The 14,339-nt window shown below is 37.3% G+C and overlaps 1 protein-coding gene across 1 annotated transcript in view; it reads right to left on the bottom strand.

Annotated features, from left to right (window-relative positions):
- The window catches only part of DNAH7 (dynein axonemal heavy chain 7), a 249,393-nt gene that overhangs the window by 103,090 nt on the left and 131,964 nt on the right, over positions 1 to 14,339 (bottom strand). The window contains exons 34-40 of the mRNA XM_057551036.1: positions 13,844 to 13,975; positions 12,295 to 12,519; positions 9,506 to 9,703; positions 7,325 to 7,480; positions 6,429 to 6,597; positions 4,233 to 4,359; positions 2,788 to 3,007 (exon numbers count right to left, since the gene is read on the bottom strand). Of these exons, the coding sequence (XP_057407019.1) occupies positions 2,788 to 3,007; positions 4,233 to 4,359; positions 6,429 to 6,597; positions 7,325 to 7,480; positions 9,506 to 9,703; positions 12,295 to 12,519; positions 13,844 to 13,975 (1,227 nt within the window). The remainder of the gene's footprint in view (positions 1 to 2,787; positions 3,008 to 4,232; positions 4,360 to 6,428; positions 6,598 to 7,324; positions 7,481 to 9,505; positions 9,704 to 12,294; positions 12,520 to 13,843; positions 13,976 to 14,339) is intronic.

The raw sequence follows: 14,339 nt of genomic DNA on the forward strand, positions 1-14,339 counted from the left end.
AATGCAGAAACCAAAGGGAATGCAAAATAGTAAGCCAGTTTTATATCTCAAAAATCATTTAGTGAAATTATATTGGGTTGTCTAGTTTGGTAAAAGTGTGTGGAGAGGAAACAGTCACCTAAAGTAGCGAAATCTTTTTGAGTAAACAGAAATAAAGCGCAAGTTAAGAGTGTTAAGCTCAATCACTTTATATTTTTTGAGATGGTGAGAACAATGTGCCTAGCACCGTGCTCAGCACTGTGGACAAATCAGTGAGGGGAAAAAATCCTCTGCCCTCAGGAGCTGGCATGCTACCTGCGGGAGATGGACCACAAACATAACAAATGAACTGTACAGCATGTTAGAAGGTGATACATGCTATGCGACTGCTACGGAAAGAAGAAGAATAGAGCAAGTCAAGCAAGGCTGGAACTGCTAGTGGGATGTCAGGCTGCAGCACTAATTAGGGTGGTCGTTGTGCCTCACAGAGAAGGAGAGATTTGATCAAAGGCAGTAGGGAGACAGCCCAGAGGGTCAGCAGCTGGGGGGAGAGCATTCCAGGCAGAAAAAAGCCAGAAGGCCTGTGTTGTGGGTGAACGAAGGTGAGAGCAGGAGGTAACCTGAAAAACCTGGGGAAAGCTACACATACAAGGTCTTATGGACTGCTGGACTTTTATTCCAAATTCCTCCCCACGAAGTCAGGTGCCATTTCAAGGTTTTGAGCCAAGGACCTAAACTCATGACACTATATGAATATGAAGTAGTCACTAAAAATGAAGAGTTATTATATTATGAACCTTATTAAATGCCCAAAGAGCTCAACAGCCATTGTCAAAACTCAGTAATCTGACATCAGAGGCAGGACAGGATCTGAAAAAGGCTAAAAAGTTTAACTGTACATACCACAAATATACAACAGCAAATAGGAACTGCTCTCATGATTGGAAGAAAGCAAAGCATTATAATCCCACGTGACGAAGCATGTTATGGATAGTAAGATGCCTTCTTTCTTCCCTTTATGCACTCATTTGACAATATTTCTTGAGTGCTTGTCATGTATCAGGCATTGCGGAAAGCAGTGAATAAATAAAGCTACTGCTCTCATAAAGCTTCTATTCTAGTAGAGACAGTAAGTAAGCAAAAATACAGACGGGGTCAATTGACACTCAGTGTTATGAAGAATAAAGCGAGACAAGGGATAAAGAGCTATAGCGCGTAGAGATGGTCTAAGACGAGCCTCTATAGTAAGGTTATATTTGAGCTGAGATCTTAAGGAGGTAAGCGGGCAAGCCGTGTGGATAATGGGAGGAGTGTCCTAGATAGAAGGAATATCAAGGGCAAAGTTCCTGAGGTGGAGGATGCGAGATGCTTCCTAGAGGAAGATTTGGCCCGTGACCAAATGCTGTCTTAGGTAATGTGCTCCTTCAGTGAAGTCAATGACATCCTCCCCTCTCGCCACTCTCCCTCTATACCTTTCAGCACATTTCTGTCACTCACATGGGCTACCAGGCTGACAGCCTGTGTTCATGTCCCAGAATATGGATCCCACTCGGGCAATTAAGTGACCTACAGTGGAATCTGCAGATCATACTTTTCCAAAGAGTCACTTTTAGGGACCTTGCTGTGGCCGAAATTTCTGAGTGGAATTGACCTTCACTTGGGCATATATTTGAATGTGTGAGGATATAGAAATTCAAACTGTAGATCTAAAAAGCCTACAAAGATTGAATTTTGTAAAGCCTTTTTGAAATTTATGTCTCTGTAACACATGGTTTTAACATAGCAGTACATTTCCATTTTCTAGATTTCCTAACTACATTAATTAAAATTAAAATAACCATGTTAGTTATATATTAAAAAGAGAAAATTTTCCTCCCACTTTCCCATACTCTTTGCCTATTTTAAAACTATTAAACTTCTTTTTTTTTTTTTTTTTTGGCTGCGTTGGGTCTTCGTTGCTATGCACGGGCTTTCTCTAGTTGGGGCGAGCGGGGGCTACTCTTGGTTGCAGTGCGTGGTCTTCTCATTGCGGTGTTTTCTCTTGTTGCAGAGCACAGGCTCTAGGCGTGCAGGCTTCAGTAGCTGCAGCACGCGGGCTCAGCAGTTGTGGCTCGCGGGCTCTAGAGCGCAGGCTCAGTAGTTGTGGCGCACGGGCTTAGTTGCTCCGCGGCATGTGGGATCTTCCCGGACCAGGGCTCGAACCCATGTCCCCTGAATTGGCAGGCGGATTCTTAACCACTGTGCCACCAGGGAAGTCCCTGAACTATTCTTTTTGATGCATTATTTTTTTGTATTCTTTTTTCTCTCTCTCCTGCCCTTCCTCTACAAGTTTTTACAAGAAAATGTTCACCCATCTATCTCTTCCCAAAGAGAAATATATTTTTATATAGTTTCTATGCTCTCAAATCTAGTTTACTTTGTAGTTCTTTTGGCATCTAATATCACTACAAGTAAGTAATGAATATAAATACATTCACTTCTAATGAAAACGAAAGTGTTCCATCTCATAATTATTTGAAGTCAAACTAACAAAGATTAAGTCACTTAAAGGAGATCAAGAATGATACCTACTTTGAAATAGCCTATAAATCAACAGAAATTCCTGAAAATGAGAGATAAGGCATCTTAAATGTCATAAAACATATTAGCGTAAAGTATTTTTAGAAATTATCTTGACCATTGGCCTTCAGAATGCCAAATAGTGGAATCCATTTATTTAAATTGCTGAATACTTCTTTTTACGCAGTTGTTGGCATGGTAAAATCTTTGTTTCCTGCATCATCATATATCAGTAACATGGAGATTTACCTCATGAACCCAAAGACGTTTAATCACTTCTTTGGTTTCTGCTGTTTCCGGTCTTGACAAACACACACCCTGAATGACACGGGAGAAATCTCGGAGGTTGAACAGGTAGTGAGATTTGGCTGGAGTAGGCAAGAGATTCTTCATTGCTTCTTTATACAGAGTCATCGTACCATTTACAATTTGTGTGGTCAAATCTAGAAAATTGTCTGGAAATTTATAACTTAAAAAAATTTTTTTAAGTAAAAAGAAAGAAAAATGTTAGCAAATACAGAATTATGATACATAAATGATATTTAGTATGACTAGCATGAATTTTTTCTTACGATTAAATCAATTGATTTTGTTTACAAAATTACCATTTCTTGCTATAATAATAGAATTTTAACTTCTTTTAAAGCTACTTTCCATTCATTATTTTATTTTATGTTCAAAGGAACTCCATGAGTAAGCAGGACGAACTTAATGAACTTAAGACTACTGACAGAAAATCCAGCCGAGGAACCCATATTATGTAACTTAAACCCAGCATCCACTAAACGATGCTTCCTAACCTCTTTCACTCCTTGGCATTCTTAATTGCATAGAGATAGAACCCCTGAAGAACACTGGTGAAATGGGTATTTTCAGAGAAAGGGAAGGGAGAAAATAAAAACACAGAAAGAAATATGGAAAATGGAACAAGAAAAAGGAGAGTAAAAAGAAAGTAAAATGAACAGTGAGCCAAGATTTTTTTTTTTTTAAGGGCAAAAGGAATGATTAAGGTAGAAAGAACATGGGGAAAGAATATCCATTTGAAAAAACTGGCTCTATTTCACTTCTGGCTTGACAAGGAGTCCTCCATCATCACTGGATAGGGCAAGGAATGACAATTTCCTGAGAACGATGTCCACATCAGGGAGCCAAGATTTGCACTGCTCAGGTCCACTTGGCTCCCCGACCTCCAAGTATCTTGTGGAGAAGTGCTGAGTGTCCAGAGGTAGGGAGCAACACTTCCCCAGGGTACAGGCTCCAAGGTTATACTCAAACCTGGACATGGACACCCCTGGGGAACTCAAGAGTTTTACTACTGGGTGTCAAAGTCACAGGATAAACCTGGCAATCTTTCCAGCATTAATTGAACTATGTGGCAAAAATTCAAAATATTGATCGTTCCAACATGGACATATTATACTGCGGGAGGCAAAATGTGTATGGATTTTTAGGTTAAAATCCAAGACGTCAGAAAAATAAAGGAAAAAGAGAAAGATACTGCAGCCCCTTTGTGTTATGTTCCCATACCTGCAGATGGGAGCAAAGGAGGGAAGCAATGTTACCTGTTATCTTCTTCCTTGTCTAAAAGTGCTTTCGTGGAAAAGTTTGAGAAGCACTACTTGTACTGACATGTTCCGCAAAGATTTTACACCCCCCCCCCCAATGAAAAAACAAACACACCTTCAATTACCTACCAGGTTTTTAAATGCCAGGTTAAGATTCTAGAGAAGATTGTAAACATGGATTTATCACTAAACTCATTGATTGTTATAATATTGAAATGTCGCATGTATCGAGGAGTTACTGGATTTCGACCACCACCTAAATATTAAAAAGGATAACCCTTAACAGTGTTACTCGTATATACCAGAGTATTTTCTCTACACTTTACAGCATAAAACAACACGCAAGATGGACAAATTCACAGCACACAGAGAACAGTAATCGATTATTTGGATAACCTTGACCTCAGAACAGTTTTCTCCTCAACCCCAAGGTGCTGTTTCCTAGTTCAATGATCTGAATAAGTTCAACTAATTAGATATAATCTTGGTCAGGTCTATTTACCAAAGGAAATTCGACCAGACAGAAAGAACCAATGGCCACCTTCTCCATGACTCATACATAGCCCAAAGCAGTAAACCGTCAAACATTCTCATTGCAATACAATATTACGATACAATATTATACAATGTTAATATAATATTGTATGCAGTATTAACATAACCCTGGTGATTCTCACTGACCATACTTTAGGGTCCTTTCCACATGGCTGAAATTCAGCATGACCTTGGCATACAGCCTCATTCTTCCCCCACATCTTGAAATAAATTTCCCTAGGACTAGTCTATGTGGTTCACATGGCCACTGCACTGGCTGCCTGTAATTTTAAAAACTGGGGGATTATCTCATTTTCACAAAATACTGATTACATTTTCAAATATAAAGTTTTAGTAACAGACTTAGAATGTAACATCATTTTACAAAATTGATTGATATTATCATCTTTACATGTATAAACAAAATGCATTTTCTCTTTAAAGGGATTCTATCATGAAATCTTTGGTTAAGAAGTGGTGTTAAATGTGCATGATACCTTTATATTGCTTAAAAATATGTAAGTTCATGTTTTATGTTTGTTTCAAACCAGGTAAATCTGTATTTTGCTTCTGCCACTATTATACTGTGCTGATTCTGAAAACATGAATGTGTGAAAGCATATAACTAGTCGCCTATAGATCAAAACAGTTATGTATCTCTATGTATTTAGAAGCTTATAATAAACACTGATTTACCTGGGCAAGTTTAAGGAGATGGTAAAAGGGCTGCAGAAGGAAAGGTAAGAGATCATATACCCAGCTCTATCTTCAACCCTTCCTCCCAGAGAACTCTCAGAAATGGTGGTCTTTTTAGAAAATGGGGTCCAAGAGGAAAAGACACCTCATGGATTTAGCCTGCTCCTCTGTCCAGTCCTTGAAGAGGCCAGGAAAGTGGACACTTAGTACAAATGACTGCTGGGTATTGGGGGAGAGGCAAAGCGGAGCTAAAGTCTGGGACCCAGGAGCAATAGAATTAAAAAAAAAAAAAAAGGGGGGGAGGAAAAAAAGCATTCAAAGTGGCCCAGGGAGTGTACTGAGAGCAATTACTGACTCAGAGCAAACTGTCTGCATTATAGGTCAGATAAAGGTCAGGTGGTTCAGAGGCAAATACCGGAGAGATTCCCTGAAGACATGGTACATCAAGAAGGGGAATTTTTAAAAATATAGGATACCAGCTTGAGTTCAGGAAAAGAACAGTTAAAAATGTCCAGTTAGTTGAATCAAGCTGTTTCAGATATTCTAGAATAAAAAATTTCCCCTATATAGAGATCTCCTTGAGTTCACAAATTTCCCCTGAAAAGTGTAAAGGATCTCTAAGAGTTAATTCTTTTGGCCATTTCCTACTCAAATTCCCCCTCAACAGTCTGTCTAAATCCAGAGACTCACTAAAATGGGAATTGATTGGGGTAGAGGAAAGGTGACTTCTGAAGCAGGGATGTTGAAACTTTAAGGAATGAAACAGAGGAAAATGAGCTTCCCCAGGGGGATCTGGGTTCTCAGGGGATCTGGGACCTCAGAATGCAGGAACAGGAAATGGAAAGCAAAGTCCCAAAAGGTGGAAGAAAAAGGATTTGGAAGAGCTGTTTGGTTTGGGGAGAATGACACCAAGGAAGGCAACCCACTCTGCAGTGTTGATCATTGTGGTCACTCTGTTAGGTCACAACATACAGACATAGAAAATATATACACAAAACACGGTAACTCAAGTTGTCCGATTTCTCTTTCTTTCTCCTGCCCTTCATATATAGCCAGAGTGATTGTCAATCTTAATCACAAACTCAGAAAACGTACCTGGAGGTCCCATAGCACACATGATTTGAATGTCCACTAGTTTAATCATAGAACAATCTTTTAGGTCATACCAATTCCAGTGATCTAACCATTGTCTAAGTAACTCGATAGGAGGTTGAGCCCCATACACCTCCCGAGCGGGCATATTGACATCATCTACAAAGACAACCTGACAATGAAAGGAGAAGAGGGATTAGAAAATATTAACATCTTAATATAGTGTCCTATGATGCAAACAATGTTCAGGCAAAGAATCAGATTATCTTCTTGTGGGGTACATATGTGAGAAGTGATGGTTTCTTTTCACATCAGGAATATCCCTTAGCATCCATGTTACCAAGGAACAGGGAGACAGTCTTATTACTAACCTTTATAGTTAAGAGTTTAGAACCTATTAATCCTCTCATGCGACTTGTTTCTCAGTATTCCTTATTCCTTCTCTTTTTTCCTTGTACAACTTCAGTACATTAAAATAAATGAGGAAGGTGTGATTTTAAAATGATTATCACCTCTGAGTGATGACAGTAAGGTTGGGAAGGGTATTCTTGGTAGAGGAAAAGTCAATTGATAGCTTGGTTGTTTAAAGGCTGAGAGAGCAAGCAGCAAAGACTCCGCTGAGTAAAAATGTTAATGAGAGAATTAGGAAGGTAGGTAATTTCCCAGATGTATATTCTACTTCGAATTCAAAGGGCAAATGCTTGTTTTTAATGTCAAGTTGCCTGATGCACATACAAATCTGAACACACTTTTAAGAAAACTTAACCAAAATCTGTGATAAAAAAACTGTACAAAAAGACATCCAGTACCAGTATATCTGGCTTCCTCGTTCTGAATGTAACAATGCCCATGAATAGGACCATTGCTGTACTACACGTATAGAAACAGAGAGTAATTACCATTTTCTTGCCCAAAGGAGGACCAAAAACTCCCTTTCTTCTTTTGTCCAGTTTTGACATGATAATATTCTGAGCTTGAGCTGCTGTAGTTTGTGCTGAGAAGTTAATCAGCAGAGGCTTGTATATATCTTTATTGAGTTGATTTAAAAGAAAATTCTGTATAACAGGAAATAACGAGCCATAGTTGCAATTACGTTTTGACATTTCAAAATAACCACTAAGCATCATTGTTGACACACTCGAATTTAACCTTAGAGTGTCATAATGTAAAAAGAGATGGAATCAACAGAAATAACAGTTACCAAGTCAATGGAGTGTGTCTATTTGTCCAGGCCTTCTGGACACGTGGCTTCTCTGATTTCTAAAACCACCATGCAGAGTACACATTCCTGCTTAACATGAAGTCATAGGGACTTAGAGGTTAAGAAACGTGCTTAAGGTCTCAGAGATGACACAAGAATTTAGACTGCCATTTGTCTCTCTCCAGATCAATGTTCTCTGTAATATAGCTTATTAGCTTTCCACTTTTATCAGGTTATCTGACTGTAAGTTAGGAAGCTTACATAATATAATTTGTACTTTCAAAATGGAATTCACTGGAAAGCAGGTAAAATTACAATGATTCTTAACCAAGATGTTGTTTTCTACAAATCACCTTGTAGAATAATAATGGAATAGGAAAATATTTACAATAACTTAAGTAGAAAAAAGCAGATTACAAAATAAGATGCAAAGTATGTTCCCAATTTTGTGAAAAGTAATTTTTTTTTTGGCCTGGGCAATTTATTACCTGGGCTGAATTTGATGGGGGTACAAATGACAAAGGCTTTATTTTTCTCCACCCACTGCCTTGAACCATGTCAAGTCTCCATTCCCTAACTCTTGATAATATCTTAGATAAATCCTTTAGATTTCTGTACACTTTGTTATTTTTTTTAAAAATCCAGTCCAACTCAACACCTTGATTTAAAAATCTCAGTCTAAACATCTTCCCTCCCCACTCTTGGATATTTCTTGATACATACAGCATTTAGTATGATAAAGGTGACATTTCAATCTGTTGGGAAAGAGATTATTCAATAAATAATACCAGGACAATTATTCCACTATATAACCAAATATATTCCAAAGGATTAAAGGATTGGATTAAAATATAAAATCAATAAAGAACTAGAAACAGGTACTGTCACAACTGGGAGAATGTGAATTGACTGGGAAACTGCAATGGGGGAGGGGCCACCAATAACTCCCCCTCTCTCCTCCACCTGCCTTCCCTATCTTCTTCCTGCCCACGGTTGGGTAGCGGGCAGAGCTGGAGGAAGAGAGGCAAAATTCCCACTTCACTGGGTGTCACTGTGGTCCTCTCTTGGCTAATGTTATCTTGCCTGCTGTCATGGCAAGCTTCCAAATGTTTGCTCTCTGAGAAAACCAGATGTGCAGGTTCCTTACTTACTCCCAAGGGACATTCACATTGCACAGTTCCCTGACCTAAGGGGACTAATGGAGTTCCCTCACTGCTGTGGGCAGTCATATGGAATGGAGTCCCAGGAAGGCTCAAGTCCAGTTACCTTCCACACTGTCCAACTGACCCGGGGGAAACTTGCAGTTACTTGCCATGCCAAAGGCTGGAGGTGCTACTCATTAATAGTTCCAGCCAGCTTTCTCCTTTCAGAAATCTGAAACTAGAGGCAAGAACTGGTCTTTGATCAGTATGACCCCCTAAACACAAGGGAACAAGGATTTATAACGCTACTGAGATTTGGGGCATACCTGTTACAGCAGCTAGCATTTTCTTAACTAACATACAATAGTGTGATTCCAGAAATCATTAAAGAAAATCAGTCTTATTACCATGTAGTAATTGTTTACATATTTGATAATTTAGAAAATTAAATATCAACCAAAACACCCTTTTTAAGGGAGATAAAATTCTTCATCCTGTGTAAGCTATTTTCACTAAAATACCTTTAAAATGGACAATAATCTAGTGATATAAAGTAGCATAATATCTTTAATCAACTTTCAAAAATAAATAGGCAATTACTCAAAGATTCTCTGTGGCTCCAACACTGAAATACGTAAGTGTTTAAAAAACATTGCCTACCAGTTCAGGTAGTTTAAAAAATAATTTTCTTAGGACTATCATGCACATTTTATCATGTAGATTTCTACAATACTTACAATAATGTAAACACTCTTTCCAGTTCCTGTTGGTCCTACAAATATTGAAGGCTTTTGATGGGTGGTCAACAATTCCATTAGTGCAGAGTATCGAACTGTGTCCAGAGTTGGTACAATGATTTCATTAAACATCACATCCTTAGGAATTGGAGGAGCTTCTGCCAACTTCTTTACCCATGGTTCCCATCTTCCTATTCCCTGTTTACAATAAATATCCAAATAGTGAATGTTATGTTGTAAAATACTTTTAGATGGCACTCCTGTGCCACTGCAGAAAAGATGAACAATCAAGACAACAATCCTTGATATTTATGCATTTGTTTTTATCCTTTAAAACTCTCCACTCTAATTTTTTTAAGTTACATTTTGTGTTAAATTAAGGAGAAATTGGGCTTTTATATGAATAAAAATGAAATGGCAATGTTGTGATACTTTTGATGTCCCGAAACCACTGATTATATCAACCCAAAGATCAGTTATTTTGGCCAATTGTTAGATTCTTTAATGGCATTGAGAAAACTGGTCTAATCAATGTGTTAAAGCGTAAAGAATTTTATTCAATACCTGTTCACACAGAAAGTGTTCATATAGAAAAATTTTCTACATAGAACATCAGCTGCATATTGTTTGACTTTTATAATGGTACTTACAACATCAGCTTATTATTTCAAGCAAGATTTCTCTTTCTTTTTTAAAAACATTTTTATTGGGGTAGAGTTGATTTTGACTGTTGTGTTAGTTTCTGCTGTACAGTAAAGTGAATCAGTTAGATATATACATATATCCACTCTTTCTTAGATTTTTTTCCCCCATATAGGTCATTACAGAGTATTGAGTAGAGTTTCCTGTGCTATACAGTAGGTCCTTATCAGTTATCTATTTTATTTATAGTAGTGTCTCTTTTTAATTGTAGTAAAAAACACCTAAAATTTACCTTCAACCATTTTTAAGTGTATAGCTCAGTAGTGTTAACTATATTCATGTTGGTGTTCAACAGATATCCAGAACAGACAAGATTTCTTAATATGAGATTATTACTATGAATTAACATTACACTGTATCTTTTCATCCAATTAGCTTATGAACTAAAAGTTTAATTTGCTAAGGCAGTGTCTATAACAAAAATTTTCAAAAATATCACGTTAACTCTCTCCTTAGAAAAACACCACTGCCCTCTTCATTCTTGCAAAATCCAATTTAAGCTCCTGGCCTTTCGAAGCGTATTAGAATTTAGACCCATTCTTCCTTCACACCTTCTTCATGTTCCCTAAAACCCAGCCTCACTGATGGGCCTACCGGTTACAAAAATGCCCTGTGTCCCTGGACCTTGACATATAAGACTCTTCTGTCCTACAGTACACATGACACTCTTCTGAAGAGGTTAGGAACTCGCAGAGGGCCGCACTGTGCTTTATTCATTTTTGTATCTTCTGGCAGTGCTGTGCTCATAGTAGAGAATTTGAGGAGGCTGAATTTACATCAGTCTAAAAATAGTATTGCAAAGAAATTCCTAGAACTTTCTAAAACTGATGAAGAAATAATGCTCTTTCGATACTCTTGATAATCTTTTCTAACATAGATATTTTGCCACCTGTGGGGAAGGAAAAATTAAGAATCAGAAAACCTGGAACAGATAGTCATTTAGAGATTGTGTGATCCTGGGAAAAATCACAAAATATCTCTGAGCCTCAATTCCCTCAATGGTAAAATTTGAAAAAGAATCCTACCTTTCCCATTTCACTGAGATGCTGGGAAACAAAACAGAAGTGATTGTGGAAAAGCTTAATAAACTGCAAAGTGCTCTGAAAATGTAGGGTATTGTTAGTCATTTGAAGTAAAATTAGCAAAGATATAAAGGTATCTTGTGGCTGGCAGGGTGAAGAGTCTCTTCTGAGGTGAGGTTGGCAATACATTGTCAAGAGCCATAAAAATTTAAAAAATGATACAGTAATTCCTTTTCAAGGAACCTATCTTAAAGAAATAATCAGATATGTATGCAATGACTTGTGCACAAGAATATTCACAAAAGCATTAAAACTAAAACAACAGAAACACTTCAATGTCCAAGACTACGAAACGCAATGGATCATGGTCCATCCAAATGGTAGATTATAGGGAGGTTTTATAAAAATAAGTTTATTAAAGAACTATCAGTGAGACAGAGAGTTGTTTTCTTTATTAAGGGAGGAAGGAGGATATACAACTACCCAGTGAGGATATGGTGTGATCCCAATCTCACTTAAATCTGCATATATTTAAATAATATGTATACCAAAAGTTTGTCCTCATTTACAGTACTTACGGGAGCTGTTACACAAAAACAAACAAGTGAACAAACATCACCCAGGTTGCATTGTCCAATCTGTTTGGGAAGGGCTGAACTCCTAACCACCCAGCGGCAGTCCTGCAGGACCTCTTAGCCTGTGATGTGCTAACATGCACCATGAACCTCCCAGAGGTGTGTCCTTGAGCAGTACTCGCCTGCTGCTGGACTGGATGTCCTAATGTGTGATTTTTTTGCAATGAGTACAACTGGCCCAACAAGTATTATTATTTATCTCATTTTATCAATGAGAAAAACAAGGTTCAGGGAGATTAAAGAACTACTCCAAGGCTATATGGCAGACCCAGGTGTGCCTGACGTCACAACCAGCGTGCCTTCCTCTACTCCATGCTGTCTCCTAAGGTAAACAGTGGTGACAAGGTGGCCACAGAGCCTTTATGTGTTGTGTGTCTCCAAGGAGACTCTGCCTGGCTGGCAGGTACAACTCTTGCTTCAGAACTCTTACCTCAGTGACAAACTGATAATCATAAATTGTTCCTTTTTCAGGAAATGGAACAGTTAGTGTTTTTGAAGACGTTTGCTCAGTACCACTCAGTAATTTAAACCTATTTCGAGTTATTTCTGAAATCGGGCCTTCCATTAGTTCTCGAAGAATCTTATTAAATTTCAACCGATCATCATCTTTACAAGAAGCACCAACGGACCAGATCAATGAAAACAGAAAAATGCCCTGAATTGGAGAGATGAGAAGATAAGAGTGCATTAAAGAATAACTTTAATCTATTCTTGAAGCTTAAATCATATCAGCCAGATTAATATCTTTGAAAGGAAATGAATAAACTGATATATGGTAGTAGGTTATCTCAGGATTTTGTAATAATTAGTTTTTTTCTATCAAATTACATGTCTTATAAAATCTTACTATCAGAGAAGATAATACAATGCAAAGTATAAATTCTAGGCATAGTAAAACCTTAGAATGATTAGTTTGGTAAATCAGGTGATAATTTAAGTATATGGCTGAACTTTGATATTAAAAAGAACACTGAGATAACTTTTTATTAAAGTACAAAAGCAGATTTTAATAAAGAATAATCAACCCACTATATATATTTATTAAATTTAAATTTTGATGCAGTGTTTCTTAAAAAGTAGAACAAATTCATATACTTTTATTTACCTGTTGTAATAATTACCTGAGCATTGATTGTATAATTAGAACTGCTAACCTGCAAGCTTTCTTACCAGACTCAGGCAGAGGGAACAGGGGAGACAAGAAGACACAGCACTCAAATGAGAAAGCCTGTTTGATAGTTTTAAAATCAAATCTCCTTTTTAATGCCAGAGCTAAAACAGTCTTGACTATGCTCATAAAAGTTGTGAACTCTGGCTTCACACTATTCACCTACTCACAGATTACTCACAGACTGTCTCTCCCTGGAAACCATTTGAAATGAAACTAAAAATTTATTTCATAAAATATATGCAAAAATGTAACTGATTCCATTAGAAGTGCTACCATTAGCCAATACATAATTTTTTTATTAAAGAAGATTCAAGGTCTGTTGATAATTTATAGTTAAAACGTTTATAGATTATATATTTTCTTGCTTTCCTCATTTCAAATATATACTTATACTCAATACGCATACATATTTTAAATATTTATATCTCATGAAAAAGGGGGAAAATTAAGGAGAAAAAGCAATGAATTATAATTTGGAGGTTGAAGGGGAGGTGAATCCTGTTGTCAATGGTCATTGACATTTTGAGGATTGATCATCTTTGAGACTGGCCAAATGACCCAAGGTAATCAGTAGCAGATCTGTGGGAATCATCGGGCTCCACCCAAACTTCATGATCCAACAGAACTGCCAGTCAAGGAGCTTTCCTACCAGCACCTGGCATTTGGGACCTGACTTTTTCCTCACTGTTCAGCTACCACCCATTGTCCAGACTCCAGTTCCGGGAAAAATGAGGTTAATTAATTAGGAAGCATTGGGGAAAGCAATGGATGTCTTTCTATTGCAAGACTCAAAGAGAAATGGACCTACCTCAAGTAAAGAATAAGTTTCTCGATCATTTCTCTCTCTTACTTTGACTTCATCAGCAAAGTCATTCATAAAACAGTCTATCAGATTCATTAGGGATCGGACTAAGTTTGTATCTGAAGTAGGGGATAATTCCTGAAAAATCAGAGAAAAAAAAGTCCATGAAACAATTTAAATGAGGCACTAATTGAAATAATATCAACTAATTTTTATTGAACTCATTTAGTTCTAACAGCCATAGTATCTATGAAAAGGTACTATTATTATAATTCTAGTTTTATAGGAGGGGAAACTGAGGTACATATTAGTTCCCTAGAGTGAGGCAGCAATGGATGTCCCATCCAGGTGGCGTGTGCCCTTTAATCACTCTTACACTGATTCTCAAATTTAAAAAACTCACAGTTACAAGTTTAGTTAATTTAATCACAAACATAGATTCTATGTTATACCAATTTCATAAACCAAAACACTAAAAAAAAGAAAATCTTTCAGAGCAGGA

The sequence above is a fragment of the Balaenoptera acutorostrata genome, chromosome 8 (genome assembly GCF_949987535.1).
Source record: "Balaenoptera acutorostrata chromosome 8, mBalAcu1.1, whole genome shotgun sequence".
Taxonomy (NCBI): domain Eukaryota; kingdom Metazoa; phylum Chordata; class Mammalia; order Artiodactyla; family Balaenopteridae; genus Balaenoptera; species Balaenoptera acutorostrata.